The sequence below is a fragment of the Rhinopithecus bieti genome, unplaced genomic scaffold, assembly GCF_001698545.2.
Source record: "Rhinopithecus bieti isolate Rb0 unplaced genomic scaffold, ASM169854v2 scaffold_44774, whole genome shotgun sequence".
Taxonomy (NCBI): Eukaryota; Metazoa; Chordata; class Mammalia; order Primates; family Cercopithecidae; genus Rhinopithecus; species Rhinopithecus bieti.
The window spans coordinates 272,964-297,930 of record NW_016819032.1 but is presented as its reverse complement, the minus strand read 5'-3'; the positions used below and the strand labels follow the sequence as shown (position 1 = coordinate 297,930).

The 24,967-nt window shown below is 40.4% G+C and overlaps 1 protein-coding gene and 1 long non-coding RNA gene across 3 annotated transcripts in view; one reads left to right on the top strand and one right to left on the bottom strand.

The window, feature by feature from the left end:
* LOC108519208 (uncharacterized) overlaps positions 1–12,704 on the top strand; it is a 98,035-nt gene extending 85,331 nt beyond the window's left edge. Inside the window, exon 12 of one of the 2 annotated variants that reach the window (XR_001882560.1) lies at positions 12,645–12,704. This is a non-coding gene — a long non-coding RNA (uncharacterized LOC108519208). The remainder of the gene's footprint in view (positions 1–12,644) is intronic. The other variant, XR_001882563.1, reaches the window with a different exon arrangement.
* Positions 12,705–13,212: 508 nt separating this feature from the next.
* Positions 13,213–24,967, bottom strand: part of TRAPPC8 (trafficking protein particle complex subunit 8) — a 116,572-nt gene continuing 104,817 nt past the window's right edge. The window contains 3 exon segments of the mRNA XM_017858050.1: positions 13,213–14,247; positions 15,654–15,743; positions 23,249–23,394. Of these exon segments, the coding sequence (XP_017713539.1) occupies positions 14,013–14,247; positions 15,654–15,743; positions 23,249–23,394 (471 nt within the window). The 3' untranslated portion in view covers positions 13,213–14,012.

Below are 24,967 nucleotides of genomic sequence, written 5' to 3'. Positions count from 1 at the left end.
AAGGCTCAACATAATTTTTAGGCTTCCAAAAATTACAATTAGGTTTGAATTATTTAGGTTTCATACAGCCATTTGAAATCACATCTATTAGAGGGCCTTACAAAGGGCCTTACAAAGTTCAACTGGAATTTAAGTAAATCGTGTTTTAAAATAATACATTTTTTGAGTACTTATTACTGTCAGTCACTGAGCTAAGAAATTTATGGAATTAGGTCAGCCAATCGTCACAATGACCCAGTGAATTAGGAATTATTGTTGCTACACTATACAAACGAAAAAAACTCAGATGGCTCTCCCAAAGTCTTATATGTGGTAAGGAGTAAAGCCATGGATTGAAACCTGGGTAATATGATTTAGGAACCTTTCAATACTAGCTCTTCCAAGGCAGTCTTGTTTGCAGAGATGACAGCCTGTATCAGTCTGTTTTCACACTGCTGTAAAGAAATACCTGAGACTGGGTAAATTATAAAGGAAAGAGATTTCATTGACTCACAGTTCTGCATGGCTGGGGAGGCCTCAGGAAACTTACAATCATGGTGGAAGGTGAAGGGGAAGCAAGGCACCTTCTTCACAAGGCAGCAGGAGGGAGAATGAGCACAGGAGGCACTATCGAACACTTATAAAACCATCAGACCTTATGGGAACTCACTCCCTATCACAAGAACAGCGTGGGGGAAACTGCCCTGTGATTCAATTCCCTCCACCTGGTCTCTCCCTTGACACATGGGGACTACGGGGATTACAATTCAAGATGAGATTCAGGNAAAAAAAAAAAAAAAAAAAAAGACTCTGGGACAAATGCCCATCAACGATAGACTGGATAATGAAAATGTGGCACATATATACCATGGAATACTATACAGCCATAAAAAAGAATGAGTTCATGTCCTTTGCAGGAATATGGATGAAGCTGGAAACCATCATTCTCAGCAAACTAACACAGGAACAGAAAACCAAACACTGCATGTTCTCACTCATAAGTGGGAGTTGAACAATGAGAACATGTGGACACAGGGAGGAGAACATCACATGCTGGGGCCTGTGTGGGGGGGGTGGCAAGGGGAGGGACAGCATTAGGAGAAATACCTAATGTAGATGATGGGTTGATGGGTGCAGCAAACCACCATGGCACGTGTATACCTATGTAACAAACCTGCATGTTCTGCACATGTACCCAGAACTTAAAGTATTAAAAAAAAAATGACTCTGGGAGACGAGAATTGAGGAGATAAGTGGTCAACAATAACAATACTAAAATGAACCAAATTAACTGCTGTATTAAAATTGGGTTTCAATAATAAAATGTGGCACATCAAACCAGCCTGACCCTATAAAATATCATCAAATATTTTGAACATATAGTCTATGCTCAGGCACTGCACAAAACCCATAGGTATAACATGATGAACAACATGGCTTCCTGCCAGGATCTTAAACACTCAGAGGGGACAACACATATTACTGGCAAGGGCAACACAGTTTTATTAGAGTATGTTCAGCAAAAAATACCAATAGATTTAATAAAAGTAAACTTTATTTCTTTTGCACAAAGGTCTAGATAGACAGTCCCAGGCCACTATGTAGACTCTACAATCATTGGGACCATGGGCTTCTACTAAATTGTCGCTCCATCATCGACACAAGGCTTCCACCTTGTGGAAGATTCTCAGTAATGGTAGGTCTCTCAAGAACCCACAAAACATTCCCTGATAGACTCAGTTTGAGACAACTGCCAAGACCAGAGTGCCCAGAGACCATCAATGCCAGGTTATCACAGTACTGGTGAGGTAAGGCATTCCTACACCCTTGCTCCTACTTAGGTACTCTTACCAAATTCTGGAAGATTCAGAGGCAGCCAAGCATACTGAGACAGGAAGGAGAAGCACACAGTAGAAAATGGAGAAGTTGGCCATCTTCCTCCCAAACTGAAAGCTTCCCAGGAGAGAAGCCAATGTTAACTTTATGAAATTCAGAATGCTGGTTATTAAACTTCTTGGAAAATTTAATTATTGAAATTCAGGCTGTTCTTGAAATTTAAAGTGACCAGAGAGCATTGGTCAAAAGAGTTATGGTACTCAATATTTCATTCATCAGTTCATTTCTTCTGTTCAAGTCAACAATAATTTCTAGTATGTGTCCTGCATTGTTCTAAGTATTAAGGAATGATATGAAAGAAGCAAATCTCACAGTTGATGTGCACAAGCCCCAAGTTCACAATCAAAATAAAGCCTAGAATCTTGAACAGAACTGGAAACTTAAAATAGTGCAGTGGTTGCTATAGAGTGTCAACCTTAAATAAAGAGATTCAGGAAATATGGTTAAATGTAGAGTTTAGTCAAGCACAAATTTTAAGGATAGCCATCCAGGAACACAGATTCCAAAGAATGGAAGAGAGTGCTTCAAAGTGGAGAAGTTTTGGGGTCATTTATATCAATAAAGTTTGGGAAGCTTAACAAGGTTTCAACATTTTCCACACAAGGTTAGCACGCAGTTACAGTAACCTGATTAACTGAGGTGGTGTGCTTTTGGGAAAGGTATATTTAACATTCCACATTGAGGATATAACAGTCATGGGGTCTTCTGCACCATCTGATCTAAATTAGATGCAAGATAATAAAGGAAGAAAGGCTAGCCATCATCAGGAGGGGAGGTCTTATGTCTGGCGCCATTTAGTTGTTCCTAATTGATTTGCAGAACAAGAGCAACGAGAAAGAATGAATCTATAATCTGAGAACCAGAAATTGCAGCCACATGCATGTGCTCAGACCACACAGTCACATTTCCTTTAAGGCTCAACATAATTTTAGGCTTCCAAAATTACAATTAGGTTTGAATTATTTAGGTTTCATACAGCCATTTGAAATCACATCTATTAGAGGGCCTTACAAAGGGCCTTACAAAGTTCAACTGGAATTTAAGTAAATCGTGTTTTAAAATAATACATTTTTTGAGTACTTATTACTGTCAGTCACTGAGCTAAGAAATTTATGGAATTAGGTCAGCCAATCGTCACAATGACCCAGTGAATTAGGAATTATTGTTGCTACACTATACAAACGAAAAAAACTCAGATGGCTCTCCCAAAGTCTTATATGTGGTAAGGAGTAAAGCCATGGATTGAAACCTGGGTAATATGATTTAGGAACCTTTCAATACTAGCTCTTCCAAGGCAGTCTTGTTTGCAGAGATGACAGCCTGTATCAGTCTGTTTTCACACTGCTGTAAAGAAATACCTGAGACTGGGTAAATTATAAAGGAAAGAGATTTCATTGACTCACAGTTCTGCATGGCTGGGGAGGCCTCAGGAAACTTACAATCATGGTGGAAGGTGAAGGGGAAGCAAGGCACCTTCTTCACAAGGCAGCAGGAGGGAGAATGAGCACAGGAGGCACTATCGAACACTTATAAAACCATCAGACCTTATGGGAACTCACTCCCTATCACAAGAACAGCGTGGGGAAACTGCCCTGTGATTCAATTCCCTCCACCTGGTCTCTCCCTTGACACATGGGGACTACGGGGATTACAATTCAAGATGAGATTCAGGTGGGAAGGAACACAGCCAAACTATATTATAGCCTGTTATTTGCAAGTAAACTCATACATCCAAAAATGTATTACTGTTTAGAAAATATTACAACCTACCTTCAAATACTTAAAATATTCAAATACTTTCTATAAACTTGATACATCAATCTGGATATCGATTTTGAAATTTAAAGGTACCAGAATATGCTCCACGAAAAATATATCACTTTGACAAGAATTATTTTCAGTTATAGGCAACTGAGAACCAGTAGATGCAGGAAAAGCTTTTTACTTCCCACTATCTAAAAAGAAAGTATAAAATTTTCCTTTCATAAAGGATATTTATATTTATAAAGGAAATTTCCATTGTAAAGATGTCTCCATACCAAGAAGAGAGGCTCCTGGAGACAACCCTTACCACCTGACATGATTTGGCAGTGTCCCCACCCAAATCTCATCTTGAATTGTAGTTCCATAATCCCCACGTGTCATGGGAGGGACCAGGTGGGAGGCAATCTAATCATGGGGGTGGTTCCTCTCATGCTGTTCTCGTAATAGTGAGTTCACGGGAGATCTGATGGTTGTATAAGGGGCTTTCCCCCCATTTTGCTCAGCACTTCTCCTGCTGTCACCATGTGAAGAAGGACGTGTTTGCTTCCCCTACCACCATGATTGTAAATTTCCTGAGGCCTCCCCAGCCACGCTGGACTGTGAGTCAATTAGACCTCTTTCCTTTATTAATTGCCAGTCTCAGATATGTCTTTATTAGCAGCGTGAGAATGAACTAATACACCACCAGAGAGGCTCTTCTCAGCATGACGAAACAACTTTCAGTTATCATGCGTTTCCTCTCATTCTCCTTCCCAGAACTTGCCCCAACTCCAGCCCAAATCCCCTTTCTTTTGTTTAGCCTAAAATGGTATATAAGTTTCAATCATCTGGCCACCTCCTCAGGTCACATTTTTTCTTTGTGAGCTACTCCAAATTCTGCTATGTGTTACCTCATACAATGCTAATTTCAACATTTTAAAGGCAAAGGGTATGGACAACATTGATGCAAACTTGCACTCCTAGTGCCCTCTAGTGGATATAGTTGGTTTCATGCATCACTTGCTAGGGTTTTAGTGCAACTTTCCATAAAAAGGAATGCTCTGTCACTAGACTCTGTCCTCTCTCCTTTCTCTTCCTCTATTTTTTGGTCTTGTCCATGTTCCTAAGATATACTGACAATGTTACTCAGTGTTAATGCTAATAAAACTCTATTTACAAAACAGGTGTTTATTTAGAAAAATAGCCGAACCCACTTATTTGTGTCTGGTGGGTTTTGTGCTGAAACAAAAGAACTGAGCCGTTGCAACAAAGACTGTATGACCTGCAAGGCCTAAAATATGTATTATCTGTCATTTTACAAAAAAACTTCACTAACCTCTAATCATGGAACATATCACTAGTTCTGAAAGATGCTTTGGCTAGGAAAGACTAGTCCCTAGTTGAATATGTTTGGGAAACCCTCCTTTAATACATTAAGCAGTCAAGAAACCTCTTTAATTTTAATTCTGTATTTATTGATTAGTTTACTCCGGGAATTCTTTTTTTCACTGAAGACCTATTAATATCGTATTTATTGAAACGCATTTTGGGAAATATTACTTTATAATATTGTGTTTTCTTAGGGTCAACATTTCTGTTTTTCATAATAGAGGAATTGCTTTCTATTTTTTATTTTTTTTTTATTTTATTTTAATTTTTTAAATTTTCTTTTGAGACGGAGTCTCGCTCTGTCGCCCAGGCTGGAGTGCAGTGGCGGGAACTCAGCTCACTGCAAGCTCCACCTCCCAGGTTCACGCCATTCTCCTGCCTCAGCCTCCTGAGTAGCTGGGACTACAGGCGCCCGCCACCTCGCCCGGCTAGTTTTTTGTATTTTTTTAGTAGAGACGGGGTTTCACCATGTTAGCCAGGATGGTCTCGATCTCCTGACCTCGTGATCCGCCCGTCTCAGCCTCCCAAAGTGCTGGGATTACAGGCTTGAGCCACCGCGCCTGGCAAGAATTGCTTTCTAAAGAATAGCACTATGCTTAGCTTTTATTTATTGTATAACAATATTTTAAAAATTCATTTTCAGTCGGGCACGGTGGCTTATGTCTGTAATCCCAGCACTTTGGGAGGCTGAAGCGGGCAGATCACCTGAGGTCAGGAGTTCAAGACCAGCCTGGCCAACATGGTGAAACCCTGTCTCTATTAAAAATACAAAAATTAGTCAGGCATGGTGGTATGCACCTGTAACCCCAGCTACTTGGGAGGCTGAGGTGGGAGGATCTCGTGAGCCCAGGAGGTGAAGGTTGCAGTGAGGCAAGATCACACCACTGCACTCCACTCTGGGAGACACAGCGAGACCCTGTCTTTAAAAAAAAAGAAAAAAGAAAAAAGAAAAAAATCTACTTAGGCCAGTAGCCTATACCTGTCAGAGGAATTTGAACCAGAGATACTCCATTTTGAGTGAGGGCTAGGAAAATGAGGCTAAGACTTGCTTGGCTGCATGCTCAGAAAAATAGGCATTCCTATAGATATTACAGTTAAGGGAACAAATTAAGTTTACTAAAACAGATCCAGAAGAACAAAGGCATTCCTAACTTTGCTTTAAAGATGATAATCTCTATTCTTGCAAAATATAGTAATTAAGAAAATTAATTATTTATCACAAACCCTTGTAGCAGAACACATCTCCCCATATACACAGGCATTGTACCTAGGGTAGATGTGTTCCTCCTCTTACTTTTGGGAACGTCCTGCTCTAGCTGTGGAGTAGCTGTCCTTTCACCACTTTACTTTCTTAACAAACTCCCTTTTGCTGTGCACTGCGGCCTCGGCCTGAATTCTTTCTTGGGTGAGATCCAAGAATCCTTTTGGGGTCTGGATCAGGACCCCTTTCCTGTCACATACCCATTGGAGTGGCATTCTCCACCCAGGGCTAAAATTCAGTCCTGGTTCTGGTCGCTAAGCTATCAGAGGGTTCTGTCCCTTGATTCCCATCTGAAGTTTAGCTGAACCTTGTTGTCGATCGTATCCGAATTGAGTGAACCCTTCTGCCAAAAAGTGGGAAACTGGAACTTACCCAAGCATCTAAGTAATCATATGATTGTCTTGTTAATATGAAATATTTGTACATGTGGCCAAATTCATTGTAGCATACCAGTGGGTAGACAGCCTGAGAGGAGGAGAGCTGTAGTGAATGCGAATACACATCCCAGTGTTAGTGATATGGCTCTGAGTGGAGGAACACTAGGGCTCTTGTCTCATGCGAATTGGATAAAACGACACAGACACACGTGGAGTGGTTTTTAAGGAGTGAAGAGTTTAATAGGCAAGAAAGAAGGGAGAAGACAGAAGGAAGAAGCTCCCCTGTATAGAGACAGAGGGGGAGTGTGTAATGAAAAGGGTTGGGATGAGTTAGGGAGGGCTAGTGTGGAAGCAGCTTTTAGGGCTGTTTTTCAAGGAATGGAAAGGGGAGTAGAACAGAATGGGTTGTGGAGGGAGGTATTGAGGATAGGAGAGTATATGGGTTTGGCACCATGGGATGGACAGGCAAGACAATTTGGTTGATAAGGCCCAGATCCTGAACTAACCTTTAAGACTTGTCTGGTTTTCCGACAGGTAAAATGGGGGAATTGTAAGGAGAGTTCATAGGCTTTAAAAGGCCATGCTGTAACAGGCAAGTGATAACAGGCTTTAATCCTGTTAAAGCGTGCTGTGGGATGGGATATTGGCACTGAGCAGGGTATGAAAGAGATCAAATGAAATAATGAAATCCACAGGCAGACAGCCCGGGTGGCGCCTTGAGCCTAGCTAAAAGTTGACCCTAAAGGCAGACAGCCCGGGCGGCGCCTTGAGCCTAGTTAACAAGTTGACCCCGGACCTAACCGATAATGTTATCTATAGATTTCAGATGTTGTATAGACAAGCATTGTGAAAGTCCCTGTCTTGTTCTTTTTCTGTTCTAATTACTAGTGCTTGCCATATATCTCTCAACTTCCTGAGCCCAGTATAAACATATCCCTCCATATATCTCTCAACTTACTGGGCTCATCCCACCACATGTCTCCCCACCATATATCTCTCAATTCAAAGACTACCATATATCTCAACTTTAGAAAGACACCACCTGGAAAGTCCCCGATAAAAGCACAGTCGTTTGTGAGAGCGCGGGAACCAATAAAAAAACTGCTAAATGTATAGACTTAAAATGTTAACCAATTGTAATGCTGTAACCTAGAGAATTCCCTCATTCCTCTGCAACTTTACAAGTCCTGTTTACATTAGGCTATATAATGCAAGCGCACACATTGTTCAGGGCCCTCTTGTATGATGTAAAACTGAAGGCACAAGTTCGTACTTGCCATAAAGATCCTTGCCGCTTGGCTTTGACTCTGGTCTCTGGTGGTCTTCTTTGGGGAATAAAAGGTCTGGGCATAACAGGTAAGGGTGATTAGGTTTTAATGGGATGGTAAGGGGTGCATGACCTGTCACGGGGGGAGTAGAGGTATCCTATACTTGTGGATTAAGGTGGGGAGATACAAGTGGAGGATGTGAAGGAGGCTTTGAACTGGGGAAAAGGGCGGTAATGAGGTGTGGCTGTAGCCTAGGAATAGTCAGGGAAGCAGATAATTTAGTTAAAATATCTTGATCTAATAAGGGAGCTGGGCAGGTGGGGATAACTAAAAAGGAATGTATAAAAGAATATTGTCCAAGTCGGCACCAGAGTTGGGAAGTTTTAAGAGGTTTAGAAGCCAGACCATCAATATCCACAACAGTTATGGAGGCAAAGGAAACAAGTCCTTGAAAAGAAGGTAATGTGGAGTGGGTAGCCTCCGTATTGATTAAGAAGGGGGCGAACATACCCTCCACAAGTGTCTGTGATGGTCCAGGAGGCTTCTGAGGTGATTGGGCAGCATTAGTCTTCAGCCGCTAAGCCAAGAAGATCTGGGAAGGCGTCAGAGAGCCTTGGGCCAGAGTTCCAGGGGCTCTGGGAGTGGCTGCCGGGCGAGCTGGGCAGTCTGACTTCCCGTGGGGTCCCACACAGATGGGACATGGCTTAGGAGGAATCCCGGGCTGCGGGCATTCCTTGGCCCAGTAGTCAGATTTCCTGCACTTGAAGCAAGATCCTGTGGGAGGGGGAGGCGGTCCTGGAGGAACACCTGGCCGCTGTGGTTCAGGCATTTTGAAGTTCTTGTGTGTCGGAGATGTGGCTGGAGTTTCTCTCACAGTGGAGGCAAGGAATTGCAACTCAGAAATACGTTGCTACTTGGCTGCCTCTACTCTATTTTTGTACCCCTTGAAGATGAGGTTAATTAAGTCTTGTTGTGGGGTTTGAGGGCCAGAATCTAATTTTGGAGCTTTTCTAAAGTCAGGAACGGGTTGGGTAATAAAATGCATCTTGAGAATAAGACGGCCTTCTGGCCTCTCTGGGTCTAGGGCGGTAAAGCGTCTAAGGGTTGTTGCCAAATGGGCCATGAACTGGGTTGAGTTTTTATATTTGATGAAAAAGAGCCTAAACGCTAACTGATTTGGGAGAGGTCGGATAAATAAAAAGGAGCATTACCTTGACTATGCCTTTAGCTCCAGCCACCTCTTTAAGAGGAAATTGTTGGGCAGGTGGGGGAGGGCTAGTTGCAGAACGAAACTGTAACCTGGACCGGGTGTGAGGAGGGGAGGTGATAAAAGTATGATTATAGGGTGGGGAGTGGAGGCTGAAGAAGAATTGGGACCTGGCTCAGCCTGGCGAGGACCAGCCTGAGGAGGAGGGGAGAGGTCAGATGGGTCCGTGGAAAAGGATTCGAAGGACTCAGATCTTGGGGTGGAGACTGAAGGAACAGGCAGGAGAGAAAGAAGAAAGATTTGGGACAAGTGGCATTGGGAGCAGAGACTAGGGAGGGACCAATGTGTAAAAGAATGCCTGGACGTCAGGTACCTCGAACCATTTGCCCATTTTTCAACAAAAATCATCCAGGTCTTGTAAAATGGAGAAATCAAAAGTGCCATTTCCTGGATAGTTAGAACCATTATAGAGTTTGTATTGGGGCCAAGCCGTGTTGCAAAAGAAAATAAGATGCTTAGGTTTTAGGTCAGGTGAGAGTTGAAGAGGTTTTAAGTTTTTGAGAACACAGGCTAAGGGAGAAGAAGCGGGAATGGAGGGTGGAAGGTTGCCCATGGTGAAGGAGGCAAGCCAAGAGAGAATAGAGGGTAGAGACACGGAGAAGGGGGGTGGTGAGCAGCTAAAGCAGGCGTCCCTGCAATTGACTTGCCACCAAGGGAATGTGGGTGAATCATCAGGCAGGCGTCCCTGCGGTGATCAGACACCAGTGGAGTGTGGGTGAATCATCAGGCAGGCGTCCCCGCCTGATTAAACACCAAGGGAAGACTGTCTTCTTGAGTCTGTGACTGGTGCTGGAGTTTTGGGTCCATGGATAAAACATGTCTCCTTTGTCTCTAATAGAGAGGAAAAAGAACTGGAATTGGAAGGACAGGGAGACTGAAGGGTAGCGAGAGAGGCTGGAGAAGAGGTGAAAAGACCGCTTACCCGATTTGAAATTGGTGAGATGTTCCTTGGGCTAGTTGGTCTGAGGACTCGAGGTTGTAGGTGGATCTCCTCACAGAGTGAGGGTGGGGACAGGGGACCGGTGTCCCAAAGAAGTCCGGGTCTTCGGCACCAAATGTCATGTGTGTCCGTGTGAAGAGACCACCAAACGGGCTTTGTGTGAGCAACAAGGCTGTTTATTTCACCTGGGTGCAGGTGGGCTGAGCCCGAAGAGAGTCAGTAAACGGAGATAGGGGTGGGGCCATTTTATAGGATCTGGGTGGGTAGTGGAAAATTACAGTCAAAGGCGATGTTCTCTGGCAGGCAGGGGCGGGGGTCACAAGGTGCTCAGTCAGGGAGCTTCTGAGCCAGCAGAAGGAATTTCACAAGGTAATGTCATCAGTTAAGGCAGGAACCAGCCACTTCTTTTGTGATTCTTCGGTTGCTTCCGGCCATCTGGATGTGTACATGCAGGTCACAGGGGGTATGATGGCTTCGCTTTGGCTCTGAGGCCTGACAATGTTTGCCTCTTGGGCTCATTCAAATTCCAAAGAGAATCATTTACAAGTTACTGCCTCCAGGTTCATTCACCTCCACTAACAATCATTTACTCCTCAAAATTGCCACACCTCAAGTCTCCCTTTCCCCTGTGAAGTGTACAGTAGCATCTGGACCTCACTGGGTTACTGGGAAATCGTTCTCATGTGACTCCCCTGTGCTTAAGCAGGTTAAATAAGTTTCACGTGCCTTCTTCTATATCCGCTTATTGTCAGTTTATTTTCAGTGAACCTTTTGAAGGCAGAGGGGAAGCTTTCCCTTGGCGCCTACATCTCGGTGCCCAGAACAGACCCAGTTTACCCCCACTGTCCCCATAATTGTAATTGTTAATAGTGCCCTCCTTCATTCTCAAAATGTCTCATTTGGGATGAAAACTTATGTGGTCATCCTATCTATAACTCTTATCTACCTATACCTAGTAGAGACTGCATGTATCTGCCCAAAAGAACCTAATAATTCGGAATGGCAAAATAGGCCAACCAACACCAAAACCTTGTAAGAGTTCATAGTTCTGATCAATAGCCAAGAAATAATAAAATTGATAGGCAAGCTGGGATTGTCAACCCCAGCCTTATTAAATGTTTAACCTAACTGAACAAATGAGCTACTAGAAACTCAATTTTCATTTCAGTATCCTTAAAGTAGAAAATTAGTCTTTGGAACAAATCACCGTATCTTAGGGGCATGTGTTTAAAACACTGGCCTAGCTACCTAGAACTTTGAAAGACTAACATTTCCATGATGTGCCTGACAATTTAATCGACGTTATAGTGCTTCTCAGGCTTCCTGGGACAATGTTTCCCAAAGTGTACCATGCAGATCCTATCTTCAGAACCGGGGCTTGTTAAAATCCAGATTTAAAAACAACAAACGAAAACAAAAGGAAATTCACAACAAAAACAAAGTTTCATCCCCAAACCAGACCAACAAAATTGGGTTAAGGAGGTAGAACCTCTGGTATTATATTTTTAGTAACTCCCTAATGATTATGCTCCTCCATTTTGAGAACCACTGCTCTACTGGGTTCTAAAAGCTGGAAGATTCCATAAAATTCCTTAGTTCTTGGCCAACTGCAATGTAGACGTCAGAACATTTCTCATGGTCTATGCCCAGAGGTACGCTGATGAATGTTTATCAAATTATTCTCCAGGGGAAAAAAAAATCTTTTAAACTGCGTTTGTGTAAAGTTTGTATAGCACACCCTTTACAAGTAACAATAAAATATGCAATACTCTTTACTGTAAATTCCAAAAAGTCAATTGATTCTCAGGGTAGTTTGATTTTTGCTGAGCTCTTGTATAGAAAACCAACCTATGTTGCAAATGATAAGCAAGAATAATTTTAGTATGAATGCTGGTTGGTATTTTTGTTTATATTAAGGAGGAAGAGGAATTGAGAAAACATGTTGGATCTTCACTAGTTCATCAGTGATATGGGCAACTTCTTTGTTGAACTGGGTTAACAGCTGGAAAGTGTTAACACTTTTCAGATACTGCAGGAATATTTTCCTAAACTATTTGTGCTACTCGTAATAGCTACAAATATGCAACACTTTTAAATTTAATATACATCACTAACATTTTCTCCAACACTTTCTTAGGTCTAGCGTAGACAACAAAAATAAATCAAGCCCTGGTGTGTAGCATTTGCTGGTTTTCCTGAGGTAAACATTCCACTATCATCAATTTCAAGCTACCAGCAAGTCACTGAATGCAGGGTTGGCAAGAGATGAACAGAAACACACCATTACATATTTCCAGGACACAGATGCAATAGAAATAAATAATCTTGAGTAATATCTACGAAGTAATTTTGAGTGCTTTATTACCTTTATTTTTAATATATTCAGTTGTAGGTTTATGTAGTTTAATTTTTTTTATTAGTGTCTAACAATCTGTTCAATTTAATATTCAGCTGAGTGGTTTAAATATGAGACACTACTGTGACTATGCCTCCTTCTCATTCTTGTATTTCCTTTGCTCCTCAGACTTTTTTATAAGCCCATGGCCCTAAACTCTCAAGAAGGAAATGAGTGTCCTTAGAATGTGACCTTCCTCTCCACCTTGTCCCACACCTGCTAAGACACAGAGTGGAAGGAGCTGAGAAGCCAGAGACCTACTTAAGATCCAGAAGCATGAGCAGCAGGTGCAGAAAGGCACACAGACTAACCACCCCTCTCTCTCAAGAAGAGTTGTTCCAAGTACAAGTTTGGAATCTTCAGTCTGAAAACGGGGTCTTTTGATCTCTCCCCACTTTGGTGCAGTGTGCTCTGATTAGTGCCGGGATTGAGATGGAACAAACCATGGTAGCTGTCAATGGCACAAGGACCCCATCTGCTCCAGACTTGGCTGACCCTGGCTCTTGTACTCCCTGCCACCCACCCCTACACCCTGTCTTCCCTCCTTCTCCAATTACAAGAGAGCTTCATTTGAAACACCCTTGCTCCCATTTCTTTATCTGCAGCAGGGCTGAATTGAAATTTCCTATGTCCAAATGCCCATTCTCTGAATAAAAAGTTATTTTGAAACCAGACTTTCTAATCAACAGATACTCTATACAGTGAATAGCATGTCTTTATTCTATTTACAGTACATTTGTTATAAATATAATACATTTTGAAAAGCTTATTTTAATTGAGATTTATATTTTAAACAGATCAACTCAATTGTTAACGTTATATAATAAAGAATATGATAATTTTAATGACAAAATTGTATTGTGAAATAGTACACTCTACTGAGATGAGGGGGAAAAAGTCAAAACTCCTTTCAAAACTATATTCAAAGCATCAGAAAAAAATTTTTTTTCTTTTTACAAAGTTATGTATAAGCCATAGGGACCACCAGATACTGAAATATGAAGACTCTATGACCAAAGTTCAAAACTGATTTTAAGGAACTGTGTGAAGCAAGACAGGAAAATTGGTATTTAACACTCTATAGAACTTCACAGTAAAGCTGGAATTTAGAGACTAATGGCTTAACAGGAGTACTGCCAACAACGCCTTTCCTTTCTCAGAATCATCTCCTAAGATTTATATGCCATTGACAAGTTGTAACAGCAGACTTAGACTTTGTGTTTTCTTAAGATGGGGCTTAATAAGGTGCACAGATATGGCGAAATCCTGTATTATGAGCATGTAAATTATTCTCAGGGTTTAAAGAAATACAGAAAAAGAATGTAAGTATTCTCAGTCCAACGTGCTTTGCATCATAAACAAAATGACAAGTCAAAGTATTTTGCAGGGATAAGATATCAATCAACCTCCATAACAAGTTAGGTATATCAAATACTGCTGTAAAGCCCATCCAGCACAAACTGATTATCGTGGATTTCAGTACAAATGTCCAAGTTGTCACACATTATTGATGATGATCAGGGCAGGCATGGAATTCTGCTGACTTGTTTCAAACACTGTAACTTGGTCCGATAACTTGGCAAATACCCTAGGAGTTCCAAGGTTATAAACACCTGTATGAACAAAGCACGCTTTCAGCTGCAGACTATGAATCTCCTGGCTTTTAAGTTGAAGTTTATACTGTGTTTGTCCAAGCCACGTGAACGACCCATGGATTTCCAGTGCTTCTGGACTAAGGGAGGAGGAAAATGGTAAGTTGCAGGATTTTTTCTTTATAATTTTCCTCCCCAAAGTCACATTAACATATCCCTTTCAGCTGGGCGCGGTGGCTCACGCCTATGATCCCAGCACTTTGGGAGGCCAAGGCAGGTGGATCACCTGAGGTTAGGAGTTCAAGACCAGTCTACCAACATAATGAAGCCCCATCTCTACTAAAAATACAAAATTAGCCAGGTATGGTGGTGCATGCTCATAATCCCAGCCACTCAAGGAGGCTGAGGCAGGAGAATCGCTTGAACCTGGGAGGTGGAGGTTGCAGTGAGCTGAGACTGCGTCACTGCACTCTAGCCCATGACAGAGCAAGACTCCATCTCAAGAAAAAAACAAACATACATATGCCTTTCGTCTAACAATTCTATTTCTAAAAATTATTTTATGAAGCCAACTGTTTATTAATAATAGCAACATCATTACTATAACAGCTAACATTTATTATTAATAGTTACTATTTTCTAGGCACAATGCTAAGAGTGGATTATTTCATTTAATGCCCATAAGAGTATGTTAGAACTTGGTTTCAAATCTAAGCTTTTAAACCCTTAGTTAGCCATATATAAATGTGTGTACATGAATGCTTATAATATTGAAACTGTTTATAATATTGAAAAATGGAAAACAACCCAGTAGCCCCCAATAAAGTATTGTTAATAAATTTATGATACACAAAATCATATATATAGGTGTGTGTCTGGATTTCAGAGAACTGTCTCAGATCCTGTTTGGGGTGTTATACAAAAATATTAAGTGCATGCTTCATAGTATTTTCCAAAATTCAAAATTTCTGAATTCCCAAAAGCATTTGGCTCTAGGAGTATGTGATGTGGGATTGTGGAACTGAATTTTTTTGAGGGGGAGTCTCGCTCTGTCACCCAGGCTGGAGTGCAGTGGCCAGATCTCAGCTCACTGCAAGCTCCGCCTCCTGGGTTTACGCCATTCTCCTGCCTCAGCCTCCCGAGTAGCTGGGACTACAAGCGCCCGCCACCTCGCCCGGCTAGTTTTTTATATTTTTTAGTAGAGACGGGGTTTCACCGGGTTAGCCAGGATGGTCTCGATCTCCTGACCTTGTGATCCGCCCGTCTCGGCCTCCCAAAGTGCTGGGATTACAGGCTTTAGCCACCGCGCCCGGCGGAACTGAATTTTTTTTAAGTGCTATTTTATAATCAAGAAAAAAAATCTTTAATATTTAAAACCTCTGTAACACATCTGTAAGCCTTCTGTATTACCAAATAAAAAACCAGGACATGCTTTAGTAACTTTCTTATCCATGAAATTATTTGCATAATTTCAAAATATTAAATTGCTCCCAAATCACTTTGAACCTTAAACTACAAAATAACCTTGCACTAAACAAATCTTTACCTTGTTGTTTTATGCCGAAGATCAACTATGACATCTACATCAGCCTTAGAACAATTGGAAAGCAAAAGGGTGACTGGTACTAAACAAAGGCTATGGAAGAAAAATAAAAAAAGTTACATATTTTTTTCTTCTTAAAAGCAATTTTCCTGAAAATAACACTTAAGAATATGTAACAGAGCATAAGCTCCTTAAAACCACCCAGATTCAAGAAGGAAAGAGATCAAGTTCCAAAATCACTCAAGACAAATTGTTTTGTAAATAAAAAATATATTAATACAATGACCATACTAAATATCAGAAGATATACATTCATAGAACTATTTTATTTTCATTTATTACAGTTAATCTAAAAACAACTATTTCTAGATATTTCACAAAATGAGAAACAAAATTTCAACTTAAATCAATGAAGAAAAAGTAAACCATGAAAATGCCAACAACTAATACTGTTATCTTTGTGCTTATTAAAAATTACTTAATTTTGAGAACTTGCCCTAGACTGACATTTGTTTTTCTATCAAATTTGCACAACATCATGTTCTGAAGAACATGAGAATGATTTCTATATAGTTGTGAGGAAATCCCTTTAGAGTGGATTCATTTTGCTCAGGTAGCCTACTTTCTGATACCATGTTATAATTAATAAATTACTAAAGCGTAGGAAAAAAGACAGGCAGTGANAGTTAATCTAAAACAACTATTTCTAGATATTTCACAAAATGAGAAACAAAATTTCAACTTAAATCAATGAAGAAAAGTAAACCATGAAAATGCCAACAACTAATACTGTTATCTTTGTGCTTATTAAAATTACTTAATTTTGAGAACTTGCCCTAGACTGACATTTGTTTTCTATCAAATTTGCACAACATCATGTTCTGAAGAACATGAGAATGATTTCTATATAGTTGTGAGGAAATCCCTTTAGAGTGGATTCATTTTGCTCAGGTAGCCTACTTTCTGATACCATGTTATAATTAATAAATTACTAAAGCGTAGGAAAAAAGACAGGCAGTGACAGAAGAGGACATGTGAATAGAGTAGTACAGATTTCAAATCAAGAATGCAAGAAATGAACGTAACGTACAAATGAAGCACGGTTATATACTATTATAGACATTTTACTCTATAAACACAAAGATAGTAAAGACGAAAAAATAGTAACCGTGTAAGTTCATACACATTAACTTTTAAATTCTGCTCAGATAATATATTTTACACTTTCAGAAATTTTATATCTTCTTACTAAGAAATACCTTTTAAACAATACTGCAAACTGCAAACATCAGGTTTCCCTAAGCAAAAACTAAGATGATTTAAAAACCATACCAGGTTGTACTGATGCTATTCCCTAACTTCCCCCCCAAACTTCTCATGTAGCAAGAACGGCAACAGAGACTGCTGGGTAGGTGTCCAGTCATTCTGAAGCATCTCATTAAATTAAATTCCAATTGCGCAATTTGTAGCCCCAAGTAAATATTCAGGAACTTATGCTATTCTGTTCCCATTTGATCCTCAAATGTCAAATTCTTTGTACCTTATCCAAATGCTTCCAGTAGAGGAAGAAATGTGAACATCTGGATATCTCCTGGTCCAAAGTGAAACTCATCATCCTCATTCCAGTGAAGAGTACCCCCATCTACCCCAGCAAACTGTAAGTATCATACTGACTCCTCCTAACACTCACTAACCTTCACTCCCAATGTTCTTCACAAATTCCTGCCAATTCTCTCACCTACACATCTCTGGAACTTGGTTACTTCACTGTATCTCATTTTCCTTACAAGTTCAAGTCTTATGTCTCATTTTACTGCAAGAGCCTCTTAATTAGCACCACAATGCAATCTATTCTTTAACCATGTTTCTCACACTTGAGCATGCACCAGAAATACCTGGCAAGCTTGTAAAAAAAAAAAAAAAAAAAAAAAAAAACCTGCTGGGCCTACTCTCAGAGATTCTAATTCCACAGGTCTGGGGTGTAGCCCCAAAAATTGCATTTCTAGGCTGGGCGCAGTGGCTCACGCTTGTAATCCCAGCATTTTGGGAGGCTGAGGTGGGCGGATTATGAGGTCAGGAGATTAAGACAAACCTGGCTAACACGGTGAAACCCTGTCTCTACTAAAAATACAAAAATTAGCCGGGCGTGGGGGCAGGTGCCTGTAGTCCCAGCTACTTAGGAGGCTGAGGCAGGAGAATGACGTGAACCCAGGAGGCGGAGTTTGTAGTGAGCCGAGATGGCGCCACTGCACTCCAGCCTGGGCGACAGAGCGAGACTCCGTCTCAAAAAAAAAAAGAAAAAGAAAAAAGAAATTGCATTTCTGAGTTCCCAGATGATACTAATGCTCCTGGTCTGCGACCACATTTTGGTGGTGGTGGTTGTTGTTTATTTATCTATTCTTTGAGATGCAGTTTTGCTCTTGTCGCCCAAGCTGGAGTGCAATGGTGCAATATTGGCTCACTGTACCCTCCGCTTCCCAGTTTCAAGCTATTCTGCCTCAGCCTCCCAAGTAGCTGGGATTGCAGGTGCTCGCCACCACACCCAGCTAATTTTTTAATTTTTTAATAGAAAGGGGTTTCACCATGTTGACTAGGCTGGTCTTGAACTCCTAACCTCAGGTGATCTGCCTGCCTTGGCCTCCCAAAGTGCTGGGATTACAGGTGTGTGCCACCGGGCCTGGCCTTGGGACTACATTTTGAAAACTGCTTTACATGGTAGTTTTTCTAAAATGCTAATCTAATGAACCACAAACAGGGCTGAGAAATCAAAGTTCTGACAACTATTCTCCCACCGCTGCACCCAATGAAAAAGCTGGGCTCTAGAGTCAGACTGCTACCTGCACCTCAGTTTTCTCAACTGTAAACTGCAAAGAATAATAATTGATTCTACCTACCTCTTGGGTTTGTTGTGGTGATTAGGTAAGATAAAACATGTTAAGTGCTGAGAATAGTGACTAGCACATGTTCAAAAGCTCCAGAAACATTATTTAATATAACAACTCATGCTCACGGCAGCTAAACCCAGTATGATTTTATCTTTGTTATCTCCTGTCACCTATTCTTTATTCTACTCTCATACCTCTACTGCTCTGTGTCCCACCACCATGACCAAACATCCTACTGTCCCATTTCCTCACATTTCTACTTGTTTTCCGAACGCCCCATTAAATTAAGAATGCTTCCCTATATCCTCCATGTCTTCTCTTTGTGTTTCTACATCTATCTTTAACTGTATCATCCTCTCAACAATAGATGCTGTATTTCTTCCAACATCTTCCATATCTCGGGGTGACTGATGTAGTTCTTAATGATTTCTTCCTACTACCTCTCCTGTAAAGATGCCTCCACTCTTGCATCATAAACTACCTTAAGGTTTGTATTCTTTTTTCTGTTCTCATTCCAATAAAGTAACACAGTGAGACAGTGAGAATTCTTTGAGGAAGGGGGAGGAAATGGATATTTTGAAATATTTGAGGTAAAGATGAAGCATGTGTAGTTTGAACATCTTCACCTCTCATTTGTGAATTCACCTGCTGTATCGGTCAAGCAGAGGCATACACCTAGTAAGACACTATTCTCCGGCTACCTCTTTTGTACCATCTATTGGCATAATTTTAAAAGTGTCAGGGAAGTTTGTTTTCTTCCTTCAACTCCAAGTCTTGTCATCATTTTGGACAACTTCACTGTCTAGGTAGATGACTTATTCAATACCTTCCCAAATCCTGGACCTATCATCTCCACAATCTTCAGTGCTATTCAAAACTCACCCACACGACTTCCATGACCAAACCAGGACATTCTTCCCCCATCACATCAGACAACTATTCCTAACATAATACTCGGTCACCCCACTCTCACCACCATCTCCCATCTCTCTAGCTTTCTCAATTATACGCTCTCATCTGTTTTTGAGTTTTACACGGACACCCAATCACTTGATCCTTCATTTCAATGGTTCTCAACCTTGGTTACTGTGGTAACTGTGAGTACTACTTAGCAGTTATTCACACCCACTGTGGGTCTGTGAATCATCCTTGTTGATTATGGAAGTGAGGCTATTTGGCCAATGAAACATTAGTATCTTTCGATGCAAGCAAAAGTCTTAAATGTGCTTTTGCAATTTGGCTCATTTTTTATACTCCGGAGCCATGCCACCAGAATATACTCCAGGTAGCAGCTGCCCCTTTGAACTGGGCCCAAAATATATGTGGCACAGACGTGAACCTAAGTTTCTTCAGGTGCCAAATCCAAACAGCACACAGACCAAAGCAGAGCTACAGCCAAATTATCAACCAGCAGACCCATGAGTATGGAAATAAATGCTTTATTATAAGCTACTGATTTCTGAAATGGTTTGTTATGAAGCATTATTGTGGCAACAATGACTAATAGAGATGGACATAGGTATGATCTGAAGACATTTTAAAACTAGAGATGCCTGAACCCTGCTTCCAGAGAATCTGACTGAATCCATCAGCCCGAGCATTGGGAATTTCAGAAATTCCCAAGTGATTCTAATGTGCAGCCAAGGAGAAAACCGTCACATTTTATCCTTGAACCTGCCTTGTTTTTACATACTTCCATGCAGAGTTTTGATTTTGGAATGCGCTTCATTTAACCCACTCTTCTACTTTAGTTTGATCAAAACTTTCCTGTTTCACAAAGATTCTATAGGGTTTTTTAACCCCAGTAGAATGATGTAGAGAACTCCTAAACATCCTAGCCTGTAAATGTAGCAAAGGTTTTAAACACTAAGGTTAAAAAGAAGCACCAAGGGTATTCAGAAAGTACATGAAGCAGGACAGGTTTAATAAACAGAGCTGAAGTAGAAGATTGGGTTAAAATGAATCAGGGAATCAAAATTGCTCATAGAAGTGTATGAGATTCAATAAGGATAAAATATAAACATTTTAATTTTCACTTATGGTTGCATATTAGGATTACCTGGAGAACTTAAGAAAAATCCAGATGCCAAGCCCTACTCTGGGCCAATCAAATTGGAACCTCTGGGGGTAGGACTGAATGAAGCATCCTTCAGTTTTTTTTTGTTGTTGTTGTGGAGACACAGTCTTGCTCTGTTGCCCAGGCTGGAGTGCAGTGGCACGATCTTGGCTCACTGCAAGCTCTGCCTCCTGGGTTCACATCATTCTCCTGCCTCAGCCTCCCGAGTAGCTGGGACTACAGCTGCCTGCCACCACGCCTGGCTAACTTTTTTGTATTTTTAGTAGAGATGGGGTTTCACCGTGTTAGCCAGGATGGTCTCCATCTCCTGACCTCGTGATCCGCCCACCCTGGCCTCCCGAAGTACTGGGATTACAGGCGTGAGCCATCGCACCTGGCCCATCCTTCAGTATTTCTTACATTTCCCCAGGTGAACCCTGCACACATCTGTATCGGAGAAAGGAACAAAGAATGAGTACTGGGTGGGCAACATTAAGATCATGACAAAGACTTAAGACCACACGTATTTAAAGCATAACTTAGGATAAAATTTTTTAAAGATCCAACAAGAGTAAGTGCTGATGAAGGTATCAAGCAGAAGGAATTCGCATATGCTGCTACTGGGATATGCAAATTAGTGAAACCACTTTGGAAAAGTTTCTATGTAAAAAAAAAAGGCAAGCACAGATGTACAAGGAAAGGTGCAGAAGAATATTCACAGCAGAATTCAAAATAGTTCAAACCAGAAACTATTCTATGGCTGAGCGTGGTGGCTCATGCCTGTGATCCCAGCACTTTGGGAGGCCGAGGCGGGCAGATTGCTTGAGCCCAGGAATTCGAGACTAGCCTGGCCAACATGGTAAAACTCCATCTCTACTAAAAATAGCAAAGTTGGCTGAGCTGCTGGTGCACGGTGCACACCTGTAATCCCAGTTACTCAAAGGCTGAGGCACGAGAATCACTTGAACCTGGGAGGCAGAGTTTGCAGTGAGCCAAGATCGTACCACTGCACTCCAGCCTGGGCAGCAGACTGACTCTGTCTCAGAAAAATTTTTAAAAAAGAAAAAGAAGAAGAAGAAAAAAAGAAAATATTTTAAAAGTCCATTAACACTTAAGTAGATAAACTAATTCTGGTATATCCAAACATATTCATATGCAATGAAAATCAATTCTACAGGTTCACGCAATGGCTGACTCTTACTAATATAGTATTAAATGAAAGAAGCTAGACATACGAATATACTCTGTATAATTCTACTTGCATAGAGATTATAGAGGTAATTATTTAGGTGTTAGCTTTGTAAAAAAAAAAAAACACTTAAAAAAAATAAAAAACAGAGAGAGGGTCTTGCTGTTCTGCCCAGGCTAGAGTGCAGTGGTGCAAACACAGCTGACTGTAGCCTCAAACTAATAGGCTCAAGTGATCCTCCTGCCTCGGCCTCCCAAGTAGCTGGAACTACAGGTGTGTACTACCATGCCCAGCTCTAAGTTACTTTGTAAAATATTTTTCCTCTTAAAGTCACTGTCAAGGTCTTAATTTTGCTCAGTACTCCTTCTGTGCATCCTCAGCTAGCATCTTCTCAGTAGCTATCCTAAAATTTCACTTTTTTCAAATTCTCTACTCTTTACTCTTATTTCCTAGATTAATTAGCTAACCTTGCTCTTATAACTACCCCCTAAAATGGAGGCACTCCATAATGTGTAAGAAGGTCCCTTCTTTAGCGCAAAGCAAATCCTATCATTCTTCAGTGCATGTTATCTTTCCATCTACTAAGGATTTTGTTACTTTCCCTGTATCTCATCATTTTCTTCAAGACCACAAACATACCTATATCTTACCTAGTAAGAACAGATACTCCCTGATCCCTTTTCATAGCCCAGTTTCTTGAAACGATGGTCAACACAGTATCTTTACTTTCTTACCTCCTATTCGCTTCTCAACCTATGATGTCATGCTTCTACCCCCTAAACAGTGGCATTCTTCTCAAAAATCATGAATGATCTCCTTATTGTCAGATCCAATGACCTTTTGGCCCATTTACTATTTGACCTTTCTGTAGCATCTTAAACTATTAACCACTTCTGCTGAACTATTCTCACTCAACCTTTGAGATAGTTTTTTATTGGTCTTTTCTTCCTAATTTTTTAATTGGTCCTTTTCTTCAGTCTTCTTCACAGGATTCTTTTTCCTTAGCTTCTTTCTCAGATGTCACTGTTCCACAGGTCACCACCCCTCTTTCTGTTCTATCCCCATCCCCATCCAGGGTGACTTCACCAAAATTCATACCTTCAATTATTACTTAGATTGTTTCTAATAGGCTTCTCTCCATCTTTTCTTATATGTGCAAAACTGGCAACCTTTTGAAATGTTGCCTGATTCGGGACTTCTTATTTTTAGAATTTTAGAGGTTTATACATTCAAGCTATTTACCAAAATTACAAATATATCACATTTGCCATGAAGTTTAGTACTTAATAAATCTGAAATAACTGATATTGTCTATAGTTGAACTGTTTAGTTCAAGTTTCTATAGACTCAAAAACATTCTAAATTTCCTCTTCAATATTTGGGTTAATGTCACTGCCAAAATAAAGAAAGAAACAAATACATGTGCCAGTGTGTTGTAGAAAATTTTTAACAAAAATAAAGCTCAAACCTTTTTTGATGAAATGGATGATTAAATGATTCTGGGTAATGAAGACTCGTTTTAATGAGACTAGAAAGCTGCTCTACTGATGGTCTTGAGGAAACTGTAGTGTTTTCTGGCCTGAAAAATTTCAATAGTTCCATTTCTGGTGGTTCCTGAGAAAAGAAAGAAAAAACATACGACACTAAGAACACTGCCTTGTTTAAAAAAAAAACAAAAACCAGCAAGCATAGTGTATACATACAAGTTAAAATCAGCAGAGATAATGTAATGCACGAACAGTACTTTTTCTGCTGTTAAGCTAATACCTGCTATCATTTGCAGTATAATCTAGGATAAAAAAATCAGTATCTGGAATCATTTATTCATTCCTCATTTATTACATGTTGGAGTTAGACTTGAATCTCAGTAGCTTTACATATTAGCTCTGTGATCTTGGATAAGTTACTTAATACTTTAATAATTAATTTCTTCATATGTAAAAAGAAGTTCATGACAATAATAACTTCAAAGGTTGTTGTGACTCTCATATGATAATACTGTGCAGGACTTAGAACTGCAGATATTCCATAGCATAGCACCTGTTTTAATAGCTGAAAATCTAAAACTGTCTTAATATTTCATTCTGAAAATATCCTGTTGCATTGTATAGAACATAGTGCTTCAACTACAGTAGCTAAAGGTTAAAATGCATGTGAAAAGTATTAACATAGCCATTTGTCAGGCACATTATGACCATTTCAACAAATAATCATTATCATCTAATGAAAATAGAGGTCAGGAAGGGTGACTCACGCCTGTAATCCCAGCACTTTGGGAGGCTGAGGCAGGCAGATCACCTGAGGCCAGGAGTTGGAGACTAGCCTGGCCAACATGGTGAAACCCCATCTACTAAAACTATACAAAATTAGCCAGGTGTGGTGGCACACACTTTTAATCCTAGCTACTCAGGAGGCCGAGGCAGGAGAATCACTTGAACCCGAGGTGGAGGTTGCAGTGAGCTAAAATTGCACCACTGCACTCCAACCTGGGCAACAGAGTGAGGCTCTGTGTCAAAATAAATAGAAAGACAGAGGGAGGGAGGGAGGCAGGGAGTTGGGGAGGGTGAGAGAGAGAGAAAGATGAAAGTGGAGAAACATCCCATTTCTGCTATTATTTTATTTCTTGGTTAATTTTTTTTTCTCTATTTTCCCTCACCCCCCAGAAGAATATTTGATTTATAATTTTCTGATAGCCGAGTTTGATTTTGATCTATACCAGCAATTGGCAAACTACAGTCCATGGGCTAAATCTAGCCTGCGTCCTGTTTTTTGTAAAGTTTTATTGAAACGTAACCACATCCATTTGTTAACATACTGTCCACAGCTGCTTTTTGACTTCAGTGACAGAAATGAGTGATTATGACATAGTCAATCTGGTGAGCAAAGCCTAAAATACTTCCTGGCCTTTTTCAGAATAAGTTTGCTGACCCCTTATCTACACAGTTGCAAAAGCAAGAGCTAACTTTGCTGGAAATAAAATAAAAGCTGGCACTGGTTCCAAATTCATCCCATTAACAAGTAACAAATTAACCATATTATATTCAAGTAACACCCCGGGGCTACTGGTTTAAAAAAAAAAAAAAAAAAAAGACAAATTTTACAAAACCCAAACAAAAAAAAGATTATAACCTAGTCACTGGTAACGGACAAGCATATAATAATATGGCCAGAAATTTCATTTCTAGAA